Source organism: Staurois parvus, unplaced genomic scaffold (assembly GCF_062004578.1).
Source record: "Staurois parvus isolate SC_StPar_1 unplaced genomic scaffold, SC_StPar_1.0 ptg003041l, whole genome shotgun sequence".
NCBI classification, from domain to species: Eukaryota; Metazoa; Chordata; class Amphibia; order Anura; family Ranidae; genus Staurois; species Staurois parvus.
The window spans coordinates 2,703-24,250 of record NW_028320837.1 but is presented as its reverse complement, the minus strand read 5'-3'; the positions used below and the strand labels follow the sequence as shown (position 1 = coordinate 24,250).

The following is a 21,548-nucleotide window of genomic DNA, read 5'->3' as shown; positions in this document are numbered from 1 at the left end:
GCTCTCCCTGGACCCCGCACTCACTATATCCGCTCTCCCTGGACCCCGCACTCACTATATCCTCTCCCCCCGGACCCCGCATTCACTATATCCGCTCTCCCTGGACCCCGCACTCACTATATCCGCTCCCCCCGGACCCCGCATTCACTGTATCCGCTCCCCCCGGACCCCGCATTCACTGTATCCGCTCCCCCCGGACCCCGCATTCACTGTATCCGCTCCCCCCGGACCCCGCATTCACTGTATTCGCTCCCCCCGGACCCCGCATTCACTATATCTGCTCTCCCCGGAACCCGCATTCACTATATCCGCTCTCCCCGGAACCCGCATTCACTATATCCGCTCTCTCCGGACCCCGCATTCACTATATCCGCTCTCTCCGGACCCCGCATTCACTATATCCGCTCTCCCGGGACCCCGCATTCACTATATCCGCTCCCCCCGGACCCCGCACTCACTATATCCGCTCCCCCCGGACCCCGCACTCACTATATCCGCTCCCCCCAGACCCCGCACTCACTATATCCGATCCCCCCGGACCCCGCATTCACTATATCCGCTCCCCCCGGACCCCGCACTCACTATATCCGCTCCCCCCGGACCCCGCACTCACTGTATCCGCTCTCCCCGGACCCCGCACTCACTGTATCCGCTCTCTTCAGACCCCGCACTCACTGTATCCGCTCTCCCCGGACCCCGCACTCCCTATATCCGCCCTCCCCGGACCCCGCACTCCCTATATCCGCCCTCCCCGGACCCCGCACTCACTATATCCGCTCTCCCCGGACCCCGCACTCACTATATCCGCTCTCCCCGGACCCCGCACTCACTATATCCGCTCTCCCCGGACCCCGCACTCACTATATCCGCTCTCCCCGGACCCCGCACTCACTATATCCGCTCTCCCCGGACCCCGCACTCACTATATCCGCTCTCCCCGGACCCCGCACTCACTATATCCGCTCTCCCCGGACCCCGCATTCACTATATCCGCTCTCCCCGGACCCCGCATTCACTATATCCGCTCTCCCACAGTACAAACATGGAATTGCAATTATTTTAGTAAATATAAACTGCTAAATACATTTTCTCATCAGCATATATAGCAGTCTTATGACTTCTATCAGTGTCCAGCAGAGCACTAGTTACAGCTTGTAGTAGGAGTTTTCTTTCTGTTCTAGGAGGATGCAGAACCCCTGACCTCTGTCTGGACAGTGCTGATTGGCCCTGTGCTGATGACATGCACTCCCCTAAGAAAAAATAAAAACCTCTAGCAATACACACCAAACTGAGCATGTGCAGAGTGACTCCACACAATATGTCTTATCAGGAGATAAGAAGGGGACACTGGAAGATGGGGAGGATCAGAGAAGACCGGGTCAAACAATCTTTTTACACAATTGCATTTCCATGTTGTGTGTACTCTGCGAGACCAGATATAGTAAATGCAGGGTGCGGGGTTTAGTAACACTTTAATGCTGTGCACACCCAGGTCAATGAGCATGTATGGCATACACATGTATGGCATACACATACCGTAATTCAGGTTCAGCAGGAACTGGTTGAATTTCAGTCCCTGTGTACCACTGTCTGTTCAACAGAATTTTGTTCTATGACCGGCTGCTGTTGCACAGTCATGCTAGAAAACCAGCATCTGATCAGCTCTGGCAGCCAATGGCTGCAGCACTGATCTTCGTATTCTGATGGGGGGGGGGAGGGGAGTCCCCGCTGTCAGAAGACAAAGTGGGAGAGATCCCGGCATCAACATGGCTTGTGTTACTGTGGGGATCTGTGAGTTTTGTCTTCCTTCAGCTTGCTAGTTGAATAGTAAACAAAAGACTCAATTTTTTACCCTGCCTTAGCCCCCGTCCCCCTTCTCACTACTTCTCACTACTGTCTGTCTGTGATCTTCCCTACTACAGCGGCTGTCAATAAAGTTTTTTCAGGTCGGTACGGGAAGCTTATGCATAACTGATGGGAAAGTTAAAGCGTACTATCTACAATCAGACTACAGGCACGCTGTCCATTTCCAATCCCCGTGAACATGCGCGGCAGGGTTATACCGCTTTCAGGATATGTAAATTTACCCCTGATGCCCCTCCCCCGGATCATGTTCCCACCATAATTTATTTTTTTTTTTTTTATATTTGTGCTTTTCTAGCAAGAAACCTCTTTTATCACTCCCTGTGACATCGTCATCACCCTTGAAAATGTTGTGCGTTCTTTTAGGGACAGCTGTCCAGTTCCTAATGATGTGGGCATACCCTCAGAACTACATCTCCCAAGAGCCTTTTTCCTACAATGCAATGTGTGGGCTGTTGGGAGTCAGCATTGTTTTGCTGAGGGGAAAAAAGACAGAAATCAATGCATGCATGTGGAGTAGGTTAGAGAGGGGCAAGGTGTAGGCGATCTCTGTAGTCCCAGCAAGCATGGCTGCTATTGGGGTAAACGTACATTAGCCTCTATACTGTTCTTTACATGCAGGAACCGTCAAGAAAAGCAAGATCCTGTCAAAGGAGGAGAGGCGTGTGGTAGCGTATCATGAGTCTGGACACGCCCTGGTGGGGTGGATGCTAGAAAACACTGAAGCTGTGATGAAGGTGAGAAGAACATGTATAAGTGGTTGTAAACCTCAGACATGAAATATGAACAAAGTCTATCCCTCTATAGTGTGTACTTGTCTCAGTCCAGAGCACTGAGTGTCATTTCTGTCTGCTGCCTCCTTCCTCTCCTGACCAGTTTTCCTGACACCTAGAGGTACATTTTGGAGGGCGCTCCAGCCTATTGATAACCTCAGCTTTGTTCCTGTGTGCTGTGTGAATGGAGGAGGGGGGGGGGTCCTGTTTACACTATTAACACATTGCTAATGCGGCTCTCAAATAAATTGTTGTCTGCCCCGCCCACTGAACCACAGAACTATTCCTATCTGTCCCAAATTCACATACACTATATTGCCCCAAGTATTAGCCCCCGCCTCCTTTCCACGCACATGACCTTTAATGGCCCCCCAGTCTCAGTCCGTAGGGTTCAATATTGAGTTGGCCCCGCCCTTCCCACGCACATGACCTTTTAATGGCCTCCCAATCTTAGTCCATAGGGTTCAATATTGAGTTGGCCCCGCCCTTTCCACACACATGACCTTTAATGTCCCCCCAGTCTTAGTCCGTAGGGTTCAATATTGAGTTGGCCCCGCCCTTCCCACACACATGATCTTTAATGTCCCCCCAGTCTTAGTCCATAGGGTTCAATATTGAGTTGGCCCCGCCCTTTCCACACACATGACCTTTAATGTCCCCCCAGTCTTAGTCCATAGGGTTCAATATTGAGTTGGCCCCGCCCTTTCCACGCACATGACCTCTAATGGCCCCCCAGTCTTAGTCCGTAGGGTTCAATATTGAGTTGGCCCCGCCCTTTGTAGCTATAACAGCTTCAACTCTTCTGGGAAGGCCGTCCACAAGGTTTAGGAGGGTGTCTATGGGAAGGTTGGACCATTCTTCCAGAAGCACATTTGTCAGGTCAGGCACTGATGTCGGGGGAGGAGGCCTGGCTCGCAGTCTCCGCTCTAATTCATCCCAAAGGTGTTCTATGGGGTTGAGGTCAGGACTCTGTGCAGGACAGTCAAGTTCCTCCATCCAAAACTGGCTCCTCCATGTCTTTATGGACCTTGCTTTGTGCACTGGTGGGCAGTCATGTTGGAACAGGAAGGGGCCATCCCCAAACTCCTCCCACAAAGTTGGGGGCATGAAATTGTCCAAAATGTCACCTTAAGAGTTCTCTTCACTGGAACTAGGGGGCCAAGCCCAACCCCTGAGCAACACCCCCACACCATAATCCCCCCTCCACCAAACTTTACACTTGGCACAATGCAGTCAGGCAAGTACCGTTCTCCTGGCAACCGCCAAACCCAGACACGTCCATCAGATGGCCAGACAGAGAAACGTGATTGGTCACTCCAGAGAACACGTCTCCCCTGCTCTAGAGTCCAGTGGCGGCGTGCTTTACACCACGGCATCCGATGCTTTGCATTGCACTTGGTGATGGAAGGCTTGGATGCAGCTGCTCGGCCATGGAAACCCATTTCATGAAGCTCTCTACGCACTGTTGTTGGGCTCATCTGAAGGCCACACCAAGTTTGGAGGTCTTTAGCTATTGACTCTGCAGACAGTTGGCGACTTCTGCGCACTGTGCGCTTCAGCATGCGCTGACCCCGCCCTGTCATGTGACGTGGCCTACCACTTGGTGGCTGAGTGGCTGTTGTTCCCAGTTGTTTCCACTTTGTTATAATCCCACTAACAGTTGAGCGTGGAATATTTAGTAGCCAGGAAATGTCACGGATGGACTTATTGCCCAGGTGGCCACCTATCACGGGACCACGCTTGGAGTCACTGAGCTCCTGAGAGCGACCCATTCTTTCACCAATGTTTGTAGAAGCCGTCTGCATGCCTATTTATTTATTTCAGGTACTTATATAGTGCTGTCAATTTATGCAGCGCTTTACATATATATTGAACATTCACATCAGTCCCTAACCCTCAAGGAGCGTACAATCTAAGGTCCCTAACTTACATTCATACATACACATACTAGGGACAATTTAGACAGGATCCAATTAACCTACTAGCATGTCTTTGGAGTGTGGGAGGAAACTGGAGCACCCGGCAGAAACCCATGCAAGCACAGGGAGAACATGCAAACTCCATGCAGGAGGTGCCATGGTTGCGTAGGGGCTTGATTGTATACACCTGTGGCCATGGAGGGGATTGGAACACCTGAATCACATGATTGGGAGGGGATTGGAACACCTGAATCACATGATATGGAGGGGATTGGAACACCTGAATCACATGATTGGGAGGGGATTGGAACATCTGAATCACATGATTGGGAGGGGATTGGAACATCTGAATCACATGATTGGGAGGGGATTGGAACATCTGAATCACATGATTGGGAGGGGATTGGAACACCTGAATCACATGATTGGGAGGGGATTGGAACACCTGAATCACATGATTGGGAGGGGATTGGAACATCTGAATCACATGATTGGGAGGGGATTGGAACATCTGAATCACATGATTGGGAGGGGATTGGAACACCTGAATCACATGATTGGGAGGAGATTGGAACACATGAATAACATGATTGGGGGGCGGTGCCAATACTTTTCACAATATAATGTACATACATTGTTTTCTTTCCCAACACACACTGCAAGTGGGGAACGGGCTCTTTGGAGATGTAGTTGTCAGTAGCAACTTAGCTCCTAGCAGTCGCCCCTGCAATACTTTTTTTTAAGCGTGGTGATCACAGAGGTTATAAAAGCTGTATTTTGCTCAGCTTGTTGGGAATAAATAATGTAGTGACATGCTGTAGACTGGGAGAGGGGATACATTTTGGAATGTTTGGGGACAGATTTGCATAATGCATGAACGTCTACCTGAAAGCAATTTATATTGCCTTAAAGGGTATGTCCATTGATGATGGAAGACAAATGCCTAGTGCAATGCAGTTTTCCTTTGGAATGTATTCTAGGTTATAGTTGGTAAATTTTGTGATCTGTATAAAATGTGACGGCTGGACCTGATTAGGAGATTGATTTCCGCAGGTGTCCATTGCTCCAAGAACCAATGCAACGCTGGGGTTTGCTCAGATCTTGCCAAGGGAACAGTACCTCTTCACCAAGGAGCAGCTATTTGAGCGGATGTGTATGGGGCTGGGTGGCAGAGTGGCCGAGGTCATCACCTTCAACAAGGTCACAACTGGTACGTCTACCTCTAATCTAAAGGGCAATTTGTCATTTTGTGGGAAATGCCATCATGTTGTCACCATTTATTGAAAAAGCTGAAAAGTAACCCCTTGGTGCTGACGTCACACAAATATGCGGCCTCACAGAACTGGGCTTTTTTCCGTCGGGCCGCATATTTGTGTATCTGTGCCACACGACGCGCTCCCAGCACAAAGTCTGGGGTGTCACCGAGAGCCCCAGGTCCCGTGCTAATGAATTTGACCCGGAAGGCCCGATTCTGAGTCACCTGATTGCTGTGACAGCCTCTGACTGGCTATCACAGTGATCAATCACTGTGAAGCCCGTCCCCGTGTTTTCTTTCTCTCTGAATGGAGGAGTGAGATGCATTGTATCTCTCGCTCTCCTTTCAGAGAGGAAAAAAACGTGTTTTTTAAAAAAAAAAAACCCTAGATGAAGGTTTGATCTAGGTCACGGGTGTCAAACTGGCGGCCCTCCAGCTGTTGCCAAACTACAAGTCCCATGAGGCACTGCAAGATTGACATTTACAAGCATGACTCCCACAAGCATGACTGATCACTGTGATAGCCAGGCAGAGGCTATCACAGCGATCAGGTGACCCAGAATCAGGAGTTCCAGGTCCCAATCCTTAGAACAGGACCCAGGGCTTTAAGTGAGACCCCGGGTTCTATGTGGCGCATTCCCAGCACAAAGACAGGTGAAAAAATTATCGGCCCCACTGAAAAAAGCCCAGTTCAGAGGGGCTGCATATTTGCATACAGTCAGCGTGAAGGGGTTAATCAGGTAGGCCTTTACATGATATAGAGCAGGGCTGGCAAACTGTCGACCCTCCAGCTGTTGCCAAGTCCCATGAGGCATTGCAAGATTGACAGTTACAAGCACAACTCCCAAAGGCAGATGCATGATGGGACTTGTAGTTTGGCAACAGCTGGAGGGCCACCAGTTTGACATCCCTGTTCTCGGTCAACGCCAGGGTTAGTGTTTGGGTCAGGGTCAAAGGTCAGGATTTTTACTTTTTTTTTTAATTTTTAAAAATTTGTGTTATTGTCAATGTTTTAGGTGGGACCAAAAAAAAAAAAGAAAAAGCACACTATTGTTTCTGGGCTGTACTACGGGTACAAATAACATACACATGTGTGGTATCGCTGTGATCATCAGGAGCTGGAGAATTTTATTTTGGGTTGTTCTTTGGTGGTAGGTTATGGTAGTAACAAGAAACGCACAGCTAAATTTAAAAAAAACATTTTTTTTTACTATTGTGGACCAGCTTTTCTTTGATGATAATAATAAAAAAAAAAATCAGGAGATATGTTACCATTTACCACCAAATGAAAGCCCAGTTTATCCTGAAAAAAACGTGTTATAATCCACGTGGATGTACGAAGTAGTTGTGGTGATATGGACGGTTTTACTAACACAGGTCAAAGTTGCAAAATTTTACTTGGGCATTATGATTTGTTTTACCTTTTAGGCATAAAGGGGTTAATTGGCCTATATTTTGCCATCCCTGGTTACTCTTCTTCCCCTCTCATCAGCATGCTGATGAATTTTTTCTTAAATATTTGCCCTAAATAAAAGGTTTTTGTTTCATTACATACCTCTTTTTAGACCCGGTGACGTCATCACACCCCCGGTGACGTCATCACTCCCCCGGTGACGTCATCACTCCCCCGGTGACGTCATCACTCCCCCGGTGACGTCCTCACTCCCCCGGTGACATCATCACTCCCCCGGTGACGCCATCACTCCCCCGGTGACGCCATCACTCCCCCGGTGACGCCATCACTCCCCCGGTGACGCCCTCACTCCCCCGGTGACGCCCTCACACCCCCGGTGACGCCCTCACACCCCCGGTGACGCCCTCACACCCCCGGTGACGCCATCACTCCCCCGGTGACGCCCTCACTCCCCCGGTGACGCCATCACTCCCCCGGTGACGTCATCACTCCCCCGGTGACATATGTGCATCTCTATGCAGACAGGCCAAAGCTGATCAAAGACTTCTATGACTTGCTGGTTATATTGTACAGGAGCTCAAGATGACCTGAGGAAGGTGACTAAGGTGGCCTATAACATGGTGAAACATTACGGCATGGTGCCCAGCATCGGACAAGTGTCATTCCCAGACGGAGAAAAAGCCGGCATTGGGAGACGACCATTCAGCCAGGGGCTTCAGGAAATGATGGATTATGTGAGTATCACTGCATTGAGAATACATGAAGAAAGACTGGATGAGGGAGGTAGACGAATACTGCTACAGAAATGGCCGCCGCGGCCTAGCGTGCCTTTTGCATGTAATGTGCAGACATAGTTCAGCTGCTGAACGATCTTTTTTTTTTTTTTTGGTGATACGATTAGTGCACATTTGTACCACATTGGAGCATTCATGTTGTAGGCAGGCAGTGTGCAGACACCCTGGGGCAGGGTTCATTCTGATGGAAGAGTAATGACAGGCCTAAAAAATGCAACCCAATGTATCAAATGAGAATGCTGTATTTTACAGACATAGCAGTCATTGCCTAACCGGGCCGAAACCCTTCTCTGTCAGAGACTTAAAGCGCAGTTCCACTCACCTGTCAGAAAATAAGTCAGCAGCTACAAAAACTGTACAAAAACTGTAGCTGCAAAAACAGCCACTTACCTGTCCCTCGGTCCCGCGGTGTGTCCCCTGCAGCCCGTTTCATCAGCCGTCCTGTATTCCATCTTCAGTGTGGGCACCCGGCGGGGACAGCTTGCGGCTTCACTGCTGGGTACCCACTACGCATGCGCAAGAAACGCTGCTCTTCCTGAATGGTCCTGTAGTCTCCTGGGACCTGTCACGTGTCCCAAAAGACTACAGGGAGTGAAGACACCTTCCCCTTCCAGTCGCCTAGGCGATCGGACTGGAAGTGGGAGCGGGTACCTGTCAAATTCGGGTACCCGCTCACCCCTGCCCTCAAAAGGTGCCAATCCTTAATGGGAAGCGGGGGAGCAGTCCTTAAAGCAGAGCTCCACCCAAAAGGGGAAGTTCTGCTTTAAGAAGTATAACATGTTTGTTGTTATAAAGGATTTATATGGCGCCAATAGTTTGCGCATTGCTTTACAAAATGAAGCGGGACAGAACCGTTACAATACAATTTGGTACAAGAAGAAACAGAGGGCCCGGCTTGTTAGAGCTCATTATTATTATCTGCTCTGTAATGGATTGGCACAGAACAGCCCCAATCCTCCTCTTCTGGGGTCCCCCACTGGCACTCCTGGCTCCTCCTATCTTCCGAGTGCCCCCAATAGCAAGTTGCTTGCTATGGGGGCACTCATGCAGGCTCGATCCTGAGCCTCACTGTGTGCATCTATTGTCACACACAGTGCGATTCAGCTCTGCCCCTGCTCCCTTGTCACTGGATTTGAATAACAGCAGCAGGATCTACTGGCTCCTGTTGCTGTCACTAAGTCCAGTGAGTAGCGCCGCTGCTCCAGGGCAAAGCACTGGATCGAGGTTGAGCTCAGGTAAGTATTTAGGGGGTAATGTCAAAAGCTCCTGCGCATGGGTGTGGGAAACTGGAAACAGAGATTTCCGGTGGAACCCGGATGATGTAAACATTCCAAGGGGTAGGTTCTTGTATACGACTGGGGAAGTCCAGAGGCAACTACTAAGAACATAAAACAAAAGCGCACTGGCCTAGCGCATTATCCCGGATACAAATTTATTAAAAATAAATGAGATACAGGTGAAACTCGAAAAATGAGAATCTGGTGCAAAAGTTCATTTATTTCAGTGCAGCAACTTAAAAGGTGACACTAATATATGAGACTCATTCCATGCAAAGCAAGATAGTTCCAGCCGTGATTTGTCATCATTGTGATGATTATGGCTTACAGCTCATGAAAACCCCAAATCCACAATCTCAGAAAATGAGAATATTCCATGCAATCAATAAAACACGGATTGTACATAGAACAATATCGCACCTCTGAAAAGTAGAAGCTGCATATGTACTCAGTACTTGGTTGGGGCCCCTTTTGCAGCAATTACTGCCTCAATGCGGCGTGGCATGGAAGCTATCAGCCTGTGGCACTGCTGAGGTGTTATGGAAGACCAGGATGCTTCAATAGCGGCCTTCAGCTCTTCTGCATTGTTCGGTCTCATGTCTCTCATCTTTCTCTTGGCAATGCCCCATAGATTCTCTATGGGGTTCAGGTCAGGCGAGTTTGCTGGCCAATCAAGCACAGTAATCCCACGGTCATGGAACCAGGTTTTGGTGCTTTTGGCAGTGTGGGCGGAGCCAAGTCCTGCTGGAAAATGAAGTCAGCATTCCCATAAAGCTAGTCTGTGGAAGGAAGCATGAAGTGCTCCAAAATCTCCTGGTAGACGGCTGCGGTGACCCTGGACTTAATGAAGCACAGTGGGCCAACACCAGCAGATGACATGGCTCCCCAAATCAACACGGACTGTGGAAACTTCACACTGGACTTCAAGCATCTTGCAGTGTGTGCCTCTCCATTCTTCCTCCATACTCGTGGTCCTTGGGCCTCTCCATTCTTCCTCCATACTCGGGGTCCTTGGGCCACTCCATTCTTCCTCCATACTCGGGGTCCTTGGGCCTCTCCATTCTTCCTCCATACTCGGGATCCTTGGGCCTCTCCATTCTTCCCCCATACTCTGGGTCCTTGGGCCTCTCCATTCTTCCTCCATACTCGGGGTCCTTGGGCCTCTCCATTCTTCCTCCATACTCGGGGTCCTTGGGCCTCTCCATTCTTCCTCCATACTCTGGGTCCTTGGGCCTCTCCATTCTTCCTCCATACTCTGGGTCCTTGGGCCTCTCCATTCTTCCTCCATACTCTGGGTCCTTGGGCCTCTCCATTCTTCCTCCATACTCGGGGTCCTTGGGCCTCTCCATTCTTCCTCCATACTCGGGGTCCTTGGGCCTCTCCATTCTTCCTCCATACTCGGGGTCCTTGGGCCTCTCCATTCTTCCTCCATACTCTGGGTCCTTGGGCCTCTCCATTCTTCCTCCATACTCGGGGTCCTTGGGCCTCTCCATTCTTCCTCCATACTCGGGGTCCTTGGGCCTCTCCATTCTTCCTCCATACTCGGGGTCCTTGGGCCTCTCCATTCTTCCTCCATACTCGGGGTCCTTGGTTTCCAAATGAGATGCAAAAGTTGTTCTCATCAGAAAAGAGGACTTTGGACCACTGAGCAACAGACCAGGTCTGTTTTTCTTTAGCCCAGGTAAGACGCTTCTGACAAGAGGAATACGACATTTGAAGCCCATGTCCAGGATCCAGCTGTGTGTGGTGGCTCTTGATGCACTGACTCCAGCCTCAGTCCACTCCTTGTGAAAGTCCCCAACACTTTTAATTGGCCTTTTTTCCTGACAATCCTCTCCAGGCTGCGGTCATCCCTGCTGCTTGTGCACCTTTTTCTTCCACACTTTTCCCTTCCACATAACTTTCTATTAATGTGCTTTGATACAGCACTTTGGGAACATCCAACTTCTTCTGCAATGACCTTTTGAGGCTTTCCCTCCTTATGGAGGGTGTCAGTGATGGTGTCAGGTCAGCAGTCTTTCCCATGATTGTGATTCCTACTGAACCAGACTGAGAGACCATTTAAAGGCTCAGGAACCCTTTGCAGGTGTTATGGCTGAATGAGCTGATTAGAGTGGGACACTTTGAGCCGAGATTATTCCACCTTTTCACAATATTCTCATTTTCTGAGATTGTGGATTTGGGGTTTTCATGAGCTGTAAGCCATAATCATCACAATGATGACAAATCACGGCTGGAACTATCTTGCTTTGCATGGAATGAGTCTCATATATTAGTTTCACCTTTTAAGTTGCAGCACTGAAATAAATGAACTTTTGCACCATATTCTCATTTTTTGAGTTTCACCTGTATATACTCACAAACGAGTGAAAACTAATCGCATAGCAAGTGACAGTCACTGAGTATGTGTTCCACAAAGAACCAAAAGCCCCGGCATCAAAGAAGTGCCATCCGAGGGCCAACTGAAGGCTGACGCGTTTCGAGGGAATCCCCTATTGGCTCTGAGAAAGATGGTTTCCCTTGAAATGCATCAACCTTCAGTTTACTACTGCTGTGATGCACAGAATGCATGAAGGTGAAAAAAAAGCCTTTACCGCCACTTTAGCAGATAAGTAGACAGTTGAAATTCATATATATAGGAACTTTATTATATTTGTCAGATTTCCAAGCGTTCCGAATATTGTTTTTCCTTTTTTTTCGGCTCAGGAAGCTCAGCATTTGGTGGCCTTGGCTTTTAAACGTACAGAGGAACTACTGCTGGCCAAGAGGCAAGAATTACAGTTGGTGAGTATCAAGTTGTGGTCACTTCTGGTGCATCTGGTGTCCTTCTCTGTCCCATATAATAAGGGTGTTCAGCAACCAGTCGCATTGAAACGTAAACACTTCTCTATGATGGCCTATGTGTCTGTGCACACAGGTGTTTAGAGGCGGGGGCATTTAGGGGCAGAAATCTGAACAATAAACTATTATTCTGGCCAATGAAAAAAAAACATGCCCAAGGCTTGACGTGCTTAAAGTGTTCCTAAACCCTGGACCCACATGGCCATATTGGGTCAATGATGTCATGGGCATCCCAAACACTTTGTGTACATACAGCTGCTGGGCGGGGAATACCCTGGCCACAGTTGATTGGGTGGGAGTGACCTCTTCCTTCAGGGTTCAGACCAAACCCAGGCTTATCCTTAGGCTGGCCATACATTGTACAATTTTTTGGGGGATTTACCAAAACCAGGGGCAGACTGACCATTTGGAAACTCGGGCACTGCCCAAGGGCCCGGGGTCAGTAGGGGGCCCCATGAGATGCCCCTGGTACCTTTTTCATAGGCTTTTTTGAGTTTGGGCAAGGACACAGGGGCCCCATGATCCCCTATTGCCCAGGGGCCCCATGAGTTGTCAGTCTGCCCCTGACCAAAACCATATAATATGAGGTCACACCTAAATACTGTCAATTTGTATCCAATCAGGCAGGCTTTTGCACTACATAGTTGAAGGTACATCTAAAGGAAATTGAACAAGAAAATTGTATAGTGTATGGCCAGTTTAAAGTGGAGTTCCACCTGAGAAAAAAAAAGTCAGCAGCTAAAAAAACTGTATCTGCTGACTTTTTAAAATACAGCCACTTACCTTTCCCTCGGTCCAGCAATGTCCTCCGCACCGCTGGTTTCACCGGCTGTCTTCTCTCCCTGGCGCCGGCAACTGCAGTGCGGGCACCCGGCTGTGACAGCTTGCGGCTTCACTGAGCATGTGCAAGAAGTGCTGCGCTTTTTGAATGGCTCCGTAGTCTTCTGGGACCTGTCACGTGTCCCAGTAGACTACGGGGGGAGGGGGGACAACTTCCACTTCCACGTCCGATTGCCTAGGTCAGGGTTAGGCAACCTGCGGCTCTCTAGCTGTTGTGGAACTACATTTCCCATGAGGCATTGCAAGGATTAGAAAACTGACAGTTACAGCTATGACTTGCAGAGGCATGATGGAACTTGTAGTCCTGCAACAGCTGGAGAGCCGCAGGTTGCCTACCCCTGGCCTAGGTGATCGCAGCGGAAGTGGGAGCAGGTACCTGTCAAATTCGGGTACCCACTCCCCAAAGCTGCCAATTCTTAATGGGGAGCGGGGGACAAAGGCTTAAAGCAGAACTTCCCCTTTTGGGTGGAGCTCCTCTTTAAGTCCAAAACCTCAAAGGGGGTGTTGCTTTTATCTGGGTGTGGTCTGCCCGGTCAGGAGCAGGGCTTTTTTTTTTTCTTTTTGAGGCGTGATCTGTCACCGTTTGTGCTAAGACGTTTCATACTTGTGCGTTCTCAGTTGGCCGAGCTCCTGTTGGAGCGTGAAGTCGTTAATTACAGTGACATTGAAGAGTTGATTGGCCCTCCTCCACACGGACCTAAGAGAATGATCGCTCCACAGAGCTGGATCGAGGCCGAGAGGGACCGACAAGAAACTAGAGAGGAGGAGCCACGCCCGCCACCACCTCCACGAGACCCAGAAAATGACATCAACCTAAATTCTGTGTGAGAGCTGAGAGGACGGAACGGGCTTCATACAATATACGGAATGTGTGATCAGAATCCACCACTCATGGGTCATGCCACCCCCCCCCCCCCCCCCCCCCCCGAAGACCCTTTGTGGTGTATAGTCTTGGCCAAATGCAGAACGAACTGACCGATCAACGTTGCCAATCTGCTAAAATCCATGATATTATCCTCTGCCTTTGGCTTGCTATGTGTATTCATTGACTTTGTTCTATTGAATGAGGCTTGTTTGCTTTTTCACAGTTCTTCTCTTTGCTGCGTCCTTCTTGCCCCACCAACTAGATTTAGCTGGGTGCCACGAGTGATCCCTCCACACGAGGAGTCCCTATGTTAAGGGACAAAATGCCATTCATGATACAATCTGGTTGCACAATCTACTTTAAATTCACTAACCTCTATCAGGGGTGTCAAACTGGCGGCCCTCCAGCTGTTGCCAAACTACAAGTCCCATCATGCCTCTGCCTTTGGGAGTCATGCTTGTAACTCAATCTTGCAATGCCTCATGGGACTTGTAGTTTGGCAACAGCTGGAGGGCCGCCAGTTTGACACCCCTGCAAAAGGCCTACCTAATTAAACCCTTTACGCTGACTGTACGCAAATATGTGGCCCCTCTGGACTGGGCTTTTTTCAGTGGGGCCGCTAATTTGCGTACCTGTCTTTGTGCTGGGAACGAGCCGTACGGAGCCCGGGGTCTCGCTGAAAACCCTGGGTCCTCTTCTAACGATTGGGACCCGGAACGCCTGATTCTGGGTCACCTGATCGCTGTGATAGCCTCTGATTGGCTATCATAGTGATCAGTCACTGTGAAGTCCGCCCCGCACTTGGTGAATGGAGGAGAGAGCATCTCTCTCTGTCCTTTTCAGAAGAGAGGAAGAAAAAAACAAGTGTGTGTAAATAAAAAAAAAAAAAAAAAAATTAAATTAAACATTTGTTTACATAAATAAAATACCTAGATGAAGGTTTGATCTAGTTCAGTATAGAAACGAACTCTCCTGCGCTCTGAGACCCAAAAGAGGTGGATAGATGGAACCAGAACTTGAAAAAATTCGACCACCTGTGCATATGGGGTTGTGCAGCTCCAAACAAGGCTGGGGAAGCCTGACCAATACTGCGAAGCAAAAACAAAAAAAGAAGAAGCGCACCAACCTTGCGCATTACCTCAGTAAACCAAATATTTATTGAATACAGAAATATACTCACAATGAAGTATTTCAAGCATGTCAGTTCTCAAAGGAACTATGGAATGGTAAGACCTGCGCGAGTCCCAACATAGGGGTGGACACTCAGGGAACAGCTGCCGCGTTTCGAAGGATGTTCCTTCTTCATCAGAGCTCTGAACTCCTTGTCAGTATATTTCTGGATTCAATAACAATTTGGTTTACTGAGGTAATGCGCAAGGTTGGTGCGCTTCTTTTTTTTTTTGTTTTTGCTTCACAGTGATCTAGGTCAGTGCCAGGGTTAGTGTTTGGGTCAGGGTCAGTATTTGTTTTTTTTTTTCTTTTGGCCAGGATTGTTTTTTTAATTTTTAAATTAGTATCTATGTCAGTTAGCGGCACGATTTAAAAGGAAAATGTGCATTATTGCGTCTGGGTCGTATTACGGGTACAAACAACAACTAACATCCCCATATGTGGTATCGCTGTGATCATCAGGAGCAGGAGAAATTATTTTGGGTGGTTCTTTGGTGGTAGGATATGGTAGTAATAAGAAATATACAGCTTAAAATTTTTTTTTTTACTATTTTGGGACAGTTTTTTCCTTTTGATAATTAAAAAAAAAAAAAAAAAAAAAAAAATCAGGAGATATCCATTAGCATTTACCACCAAATGAAAGCCTAATCTGTCCTGAAAAAGGGGGTAGGTGGTAGGACAGGTAGTGGGGCTTTTTATTTTCCTTCATGCAAAGCATTCATGAAGGTAAAAAATATTTAGACTTTAGGACTACTGCATTTTTGTGTGTCCTTTGTGTGCCCGGAGTTCAGCTTTAGCCCGGTTCACATATATGTGGTGCGGTATATCGCATGTGATTCACACAGGAACCGCACCGCATTCCTGTGCCATTCACATGCGATTTGTGTGCGGTGCGATCGGAGTCGTACATTGTGTATGGCTCTAATCGCACCGCACCCAAAACACGCAGGACCCTTTTTTTGGTCCGCACTAGAATCGGATCGCACGGGTATTCACACCTATGCGATCCGATTCTGCACATCGCACTGCGTTTTGCGGACCGCTTTCTGGGTGTTGTTAACATATACACCCGCAGCGGTTCGCATGAATGGGGTGCAATTCTGATGAGCTGCGGAATTCGCACTGAAAACGCTGCAAATTCTGCATCAGTGTAAACCCGGGCTTACTGCGATGAAAACTGACAGCCAAACAAAGTGTGCAACAGTGCGAGTCACACAAACCTCTGTATAGGAGCAACGCCAAAGGATTGTTTTTGTTTTTTTTTTTCTTTTGTACATTAAAGAGAATGTCATGACCGGGCATTGCCACTATTTTGAATTTGCAGTCCTAATAAATTCTAGTTTTACAGGTTTACTTATGAAAGATAGATATTTGTCTCCTTATTGCCTTTGACTGACTTTAGTCAGAAAATGAAGTCCTGAAAGATCCCCCCAGGCTGGCCGGTATAGTTGTGTAAAACATTAAAAATAAGTACCTATACTGTGTAAAACCCAGAAATACACTCTCACCCTGCTCTGCACATGCTCAGTTGCTTTCTATTCTTGGCACTGTGCCGGAAATCCGAGCCACTAGATTTACTGTTGCTGAAGGGGGAGGAAATTTACAGGAATGTCAGACTGCGGAGGGATGAGAGAGGAGGCTCCAATCTTACAAGGACAGTGTCTTCTCTCATCTCCCTGATATTCTCTGTCTTCTCTCATCTCCTTGATATTCTCTGTCTTCTCTCATCTCTCTGATATTCTCTGTCTTTTCTCATCTCCCTGATATTCTCTGTCTTCTCTCGTCTCCCTGATATTCTCTGCTTTCTCCCTGATATTCTCTGTCTTCTCTCGTCTCCCTGATATTCTCTGTCTTTTCTCATCTCCCTGATATTCTCTGTCTTCTCTCATCTCCCTGATATTCTCTGTCTTCTCTCATCTCTCTGATATTCTCTGTCTTCTCTCATCTCCCTGATATTCTCTGCCTTCTCTCGTCTCCCTGATATTCTCTGCTTTCTCCCTGATATTCTCTGTCTTTTCTCATCTCCCTGATATTCTCTGCCTTCTCTCCTCTCCCTGATATTCTCTGCCTTCTCTCGTCTCCCTGATATTCTCTGCCTTCTCTCCTCTCCCTGATATTCTCTGCCTTCTCTCGTCTCCCTGATATTCTCTGCCTTCTCTCGTCTCCCTGATATTCTCTGTCTTCTCTCGTCTCCCTGATATTCTCTGTCTTCTCTCGTCTCCCTGATATTCTCTGTCTTCTCTCGTCTCCCAGATATTCTCTGCCTTCTCTCGTCTCCCTGATATTCTCTGCCTTCTCTCGTCTCCCTGATATTCTCTGCCTTCTCTCCTCTCCCTGATATTCTCTGCCTTCTCTCGTCTCTCTGATATTCTCTGCCTTCTCCCTGATATTCTCTGCCTTCTCTCCTCTCCCTGATATTCTCTGCCTTCTCTCATCTCCCTGATATTCTCTGCCTTCTCTCCTCTCCCTGATATTCTCTGCCTTCTCTCGTCTCCCTGATATTCTCTGCCTTCTCTCGTCTCCCTGATATTCTCTGCCTTCTCTCCTCTCCCTGATATTCTCTGTCTTCTCTCATCTCTCTGATATTCTCTGCCTTCTCTCTCCCTGATATTCTCTGCCTTCTCTCATCTCTCTGATATTCTCTGCCTTCTCTCTCCCTGATATTCTCTGCCTTCTCCCTGATATTCTCTGTCTTCTCTCATCTCCCTGATATTCTCTGCCTTCTCTCCTCTCCCTGATATTCTCTGCCTTCTCTTGTCTCCCTGATATTCTCTGCCTTCTCTCCTCTCCCTGATATTCTCTGCCTTCTCTCGTCTCCCTGATATTCTCTGCCTTCTCTCATCTCCCTGATATTCTCTGCCTTCTCTCCTCTCCCTGATATTCTCTGCCTTCTCTCGTCTCCCTGATATTCTCTGCCTTCTCTCCTCTCCCTGATATTCTCTGCCTTCTCTCGTCTCTCTGATATTCTCTGCCTTCTCTCTCCCTGATATTCTCTGCCTTCTCCCTGATATTCTCTGCCTTCTCTCCTCTCCCTGATATTCTCTGCCTTCTCTCGTCTCCCTGATATTCTCTGCCTTCTCTCCTCTCCCTGATATTCTCTGTCTTCTCTCGTCTCCCTGATATTCTCTGCCTTCTCCCTGATATTCTCTGTCTTCTCTCATCTCCCTGATATTCTCTGCCTTCTCTCTCCCTGATATTCTCTGCCTTCTCCCTGATATTCTCTGCCTTCTCTCATCTCTCTGATATTCTCTGCCTTCTCTCTCCCTGATATTCTCTGCCTTCTCCCTGATATTCTCTGTCTTCTCTCATCTCTCTGATATTCTCTGCCTTCTCTCTCCCTGATATTCTCTGCCTTCTCCCTGATATTCTCTGTCTTCTCTCATCTCTCTGATATTCTCTGTCTTCTCTCGTCTCCCTGATATTCTCTGTCTTTTCTCATCTCCCTGATATTCTCTGTCTTCTCTCATCTCCCTGATATTCTCTGTCTTCTCTCATCTCTCTGATATTCTCTGTCTTCTCTCATCTCCCTGATATTCTCTGCCTTCTCTCGTCTCCCTGATATTCTCTGCTTTCTCCCTGATATTCTCTGTCTTTTCTCATCTCCCTGATATTCTCTGCCTTCTCTCCTCTCCCTGATATTCTCTGCCTTCTCTCGTCTCCCTGATATTCTCTGCCTTCTCTCCTCTCCCTGATATTCTCTGCCTTCTCTCGTCTCCCTGATATTCTCTGCCTTCTCTCGTCTCCCTGATATTCTCTGTCTTCTCTCGTCTCCCTGATATTCTCTGTCTTCTCTCGTCTCCCTGATATTCTCTGTCTTCTCTCGTCTCCCAGATATTCTCTGCCTTCTCTCGTCTCCCTGATATTCTCTGCCTTCTCTCCTCTCCCTGATATTCTCTGCCTTCTCTCGTCTCTCTGATATTCTCTGCCTTCTCCCTGATATTCTCTGCCTTCTCTCCTCTCCCTGATATTCTCTGCCTTCTCTCATCTCCCTGATATTCTCTGCCTTCTCTCCTCTCCCTGATATTCTCTGCCTTCTCTCGTCTCCCTGATATTCTCTGCCTTCTCTCGTCTCCCTGATATTCTCTGCCTTCTCTCCTCTCCCTGATATTCTCTGTCTTCTCTCATCTCTCTGATATTCTCTGCCTTCTCTCTCCCTGATATTCTCTGCCTTCTCTCATCTCTCTGATATTCTCTGCCTTCTCTCTCCCTGATATTCTCTGCCTTCTCCCTGATATTCTCTGCCTTCTCCCTGATATTCTCTGTCTTCTCTCATCTCCCTGATATTCTCTGCCTTCTCCCTGATATTCTCTGCCTTCTCTCGTCTCCCTGATATTCTCTGCCTTCTCTCGTCTCTCTGATATTCTCTGCCTTCTCCCTGATATTCTCTGCCTTCTCTCGTCTCCCTGATATTCTCTGCCTTCTCTCATCTCCCTGATATTCTCTGCCTTCTCTCCTCTCCCTGATATTCTCTGCCTTCTCTCGTCTCCCTGATATTCTCTGCCTTCTCTCCTCTCCCTGATATTCTCTGCCTTCTCTCGTCTCTCTGATATTCTCTGCCTTCTCTCTCCCTGATATTCTCTGCCTTCTCCCTGATATTCTCTGCCTTCTCTCCTCTCCCTGATATTCTCTGCCTTCTCTCGTCTCCCTGATATTCTCTGCCTTCTCTCCTCTCCCTGATATTCTCTGTCTTCTCTCGTCTCCCTGATATTCTCTGCCTTCTCCCTGATATTCTCTGTCTTCTCTCATCTCCCTGATATTCTCTGCCTTCTCTCTCCCTGATATTCTCTGCCTTCTCCCTGATATTCTCTGCCTTCTCTCATCTCTCTGATATTCTCTGCCTTCTCTCTCCCTGATATTCTCTGCCTTCTCCCTGATATTCTCTGTCTTCTCTCATCTCTCTGATATTCTCTGCCTTCTCTCTCCCTGATATTCTCTGCCTTCTCCCTGATATTCTCTGTCTTCTCTCATCTCTCTGATATTCTCTGCCTTCTCTCCTCTCCCTGATATTCTCTGCCTTCTCTCATCTCTCTGATATTCTCTGCCTTCTCTCTCCCTGATATTCTCTGCCTTCTCCCTGATATTCTCTGTCTTCTCTCATCTCCCTGATATTCTCTGCCTTCTCTCCTCTCCCTGATATTCTCTGCCTTCTCTTCCATCACAGTTAAGAGAAGTATGGTATTTTTTTTTTTTCATTACAAAAATCATACCTGCCTAGGTGAATGCTGCATTGGTCCCCTCGCTGGTTCTAAGGGGGGAGAACTCGGCAATCACATGATCGCTGAGTTCTCACAGCTGCTGTAAGCAGAGAGTGGTGACTGTCAGTCACCACTCTCTGCTGTGCCCCTCCCCCCCAGCGCTCACTGGAGGGCAGAGCTGTGGAGGGCTGAGCCAGGTGCTGCTCCAAACTCTGGGGTGGATCCTGACTTTAAAGTCGGGATCTTTCCCCAGCCTGGACCGGTTGAGTGACGTAAGCTGGCAGTGGGCTTTAACCCACTGTCAGCTGAAAAGTGGTCACAGGACTGCAAAACGAACTACACTCCTGTGATCCACAGGAGAAGTACAGGCAAAAGAGCTTTGGCTGTACTTCTTTAAATTTTCAAGCATAGTGTCTTCCTGATATTCTCCCCTTTGCCCTTCATCTGTGAACTTCAGCACTGTGAAGCTTCTGTCAGCCTTCCTCTCTAACTGAGCCAAGAACTATAATCAAGGCTGTAATGTACATATTTTAATTGCAGAAATTGACGTTTTTGAAACTGAGGGGGGGGGGGGGGTGTTTGTTACCATGGCGCCCGTCTGTGCGATGTCACGGTGTACCCCAGAGAAGTGAGTCAAGGCTGCTGCGCATTGGGTGCCTGAGCAACCTAACTCCCAGAGACATGAATGCTGTCATAAACACGCGTGTACTGCATGGGCCTAGGCACCGCTGAATGTACACATGGCACTGTCAGTCACGTGACTCGTCACGAAACTTCGATATTTTCAAAATTCCGTAACAACACTGTGATAGAGGCTCGAGCCTCCAATTGTACATCACTCACACAATGGGGTGTTGCCATGGGTAATGGCGCAAGTTGCCAAGGATTATGGGGCAGGTTGCCATGGGTAATGGCGCAGGTTGCCAAGGATTATGGGGCAGGTTGCCATGGGTAATGGCGCAGGTTGCCAAGGGTAATGGCGTAGGTTGCTAAGGATTATGGGGCAGGTTGCCATGGGTAATGGCGCAGGTTGCCAAGGATTATGGGGCAGGTTGCCATGGGTAATGGCGCAGGTTGCCAAGGATTATGGGGCAGGTTGCCAAGGGTAATGGCGCAGGTTGCCAAGGATTATGAGGCAGGTTGCCATGGGTAATGGCGCAGGTTGCCATGGGTAATGGCGCAGGTTGCCAAGGATTATGGGGCAGGTTGCCAAGGGTAATGACGCAGGTTGCCAAGGGTTATGGGGCAGGTTGCCATGGGTAATGACGCAGGTTGCCATGGGTTATGGGGCAGATTGTTGTAATGACGCAGGTTACCATGGGTAATGGGGGGAGGTTGCCAT

General features: G+C 48.4%; 1 protein-coding gene across 1 annotated transcript in view; it reads left to right on the top strand.

Moving 5' to 3' along the window:
* Window positions 1–14,066, top strand: part of SPG7 (SPG7 matrix AAA peptidase subunit, paraplegin) — a gene marked incomplete at its 5' end in the record, with an annotated part of 39,225 nt that extends 25,159 nt beyond the window's left edge. Inside the window, 5 exons of the mRNA XM_089667120.1 lie at window positions 2,485–2,600; window positions 5,609–5,765; window positions 7,798–7,958; window positions 12,002–12,079; window positions 13,595–14,066. Of these exons, the coding sequence (XP_089523246.1) occupies window positions 2,485–2,600; window positions 5,609–5,765; window positions 7,798–7,958; window positions 12,002–12,079; window positions 13,595–13,804 (722 nt within the window). The remainder of the gene's footprint in view (window positions 1–2,484; window positions 2,601–5,608; window positions 5,766–7,797; window positions 7,959–12,001; window positions 12,080–13,594) is intronic.
* Between the last annotated feature and the right edge of the window lie 7,482 nt (window positions 14,067–21,548).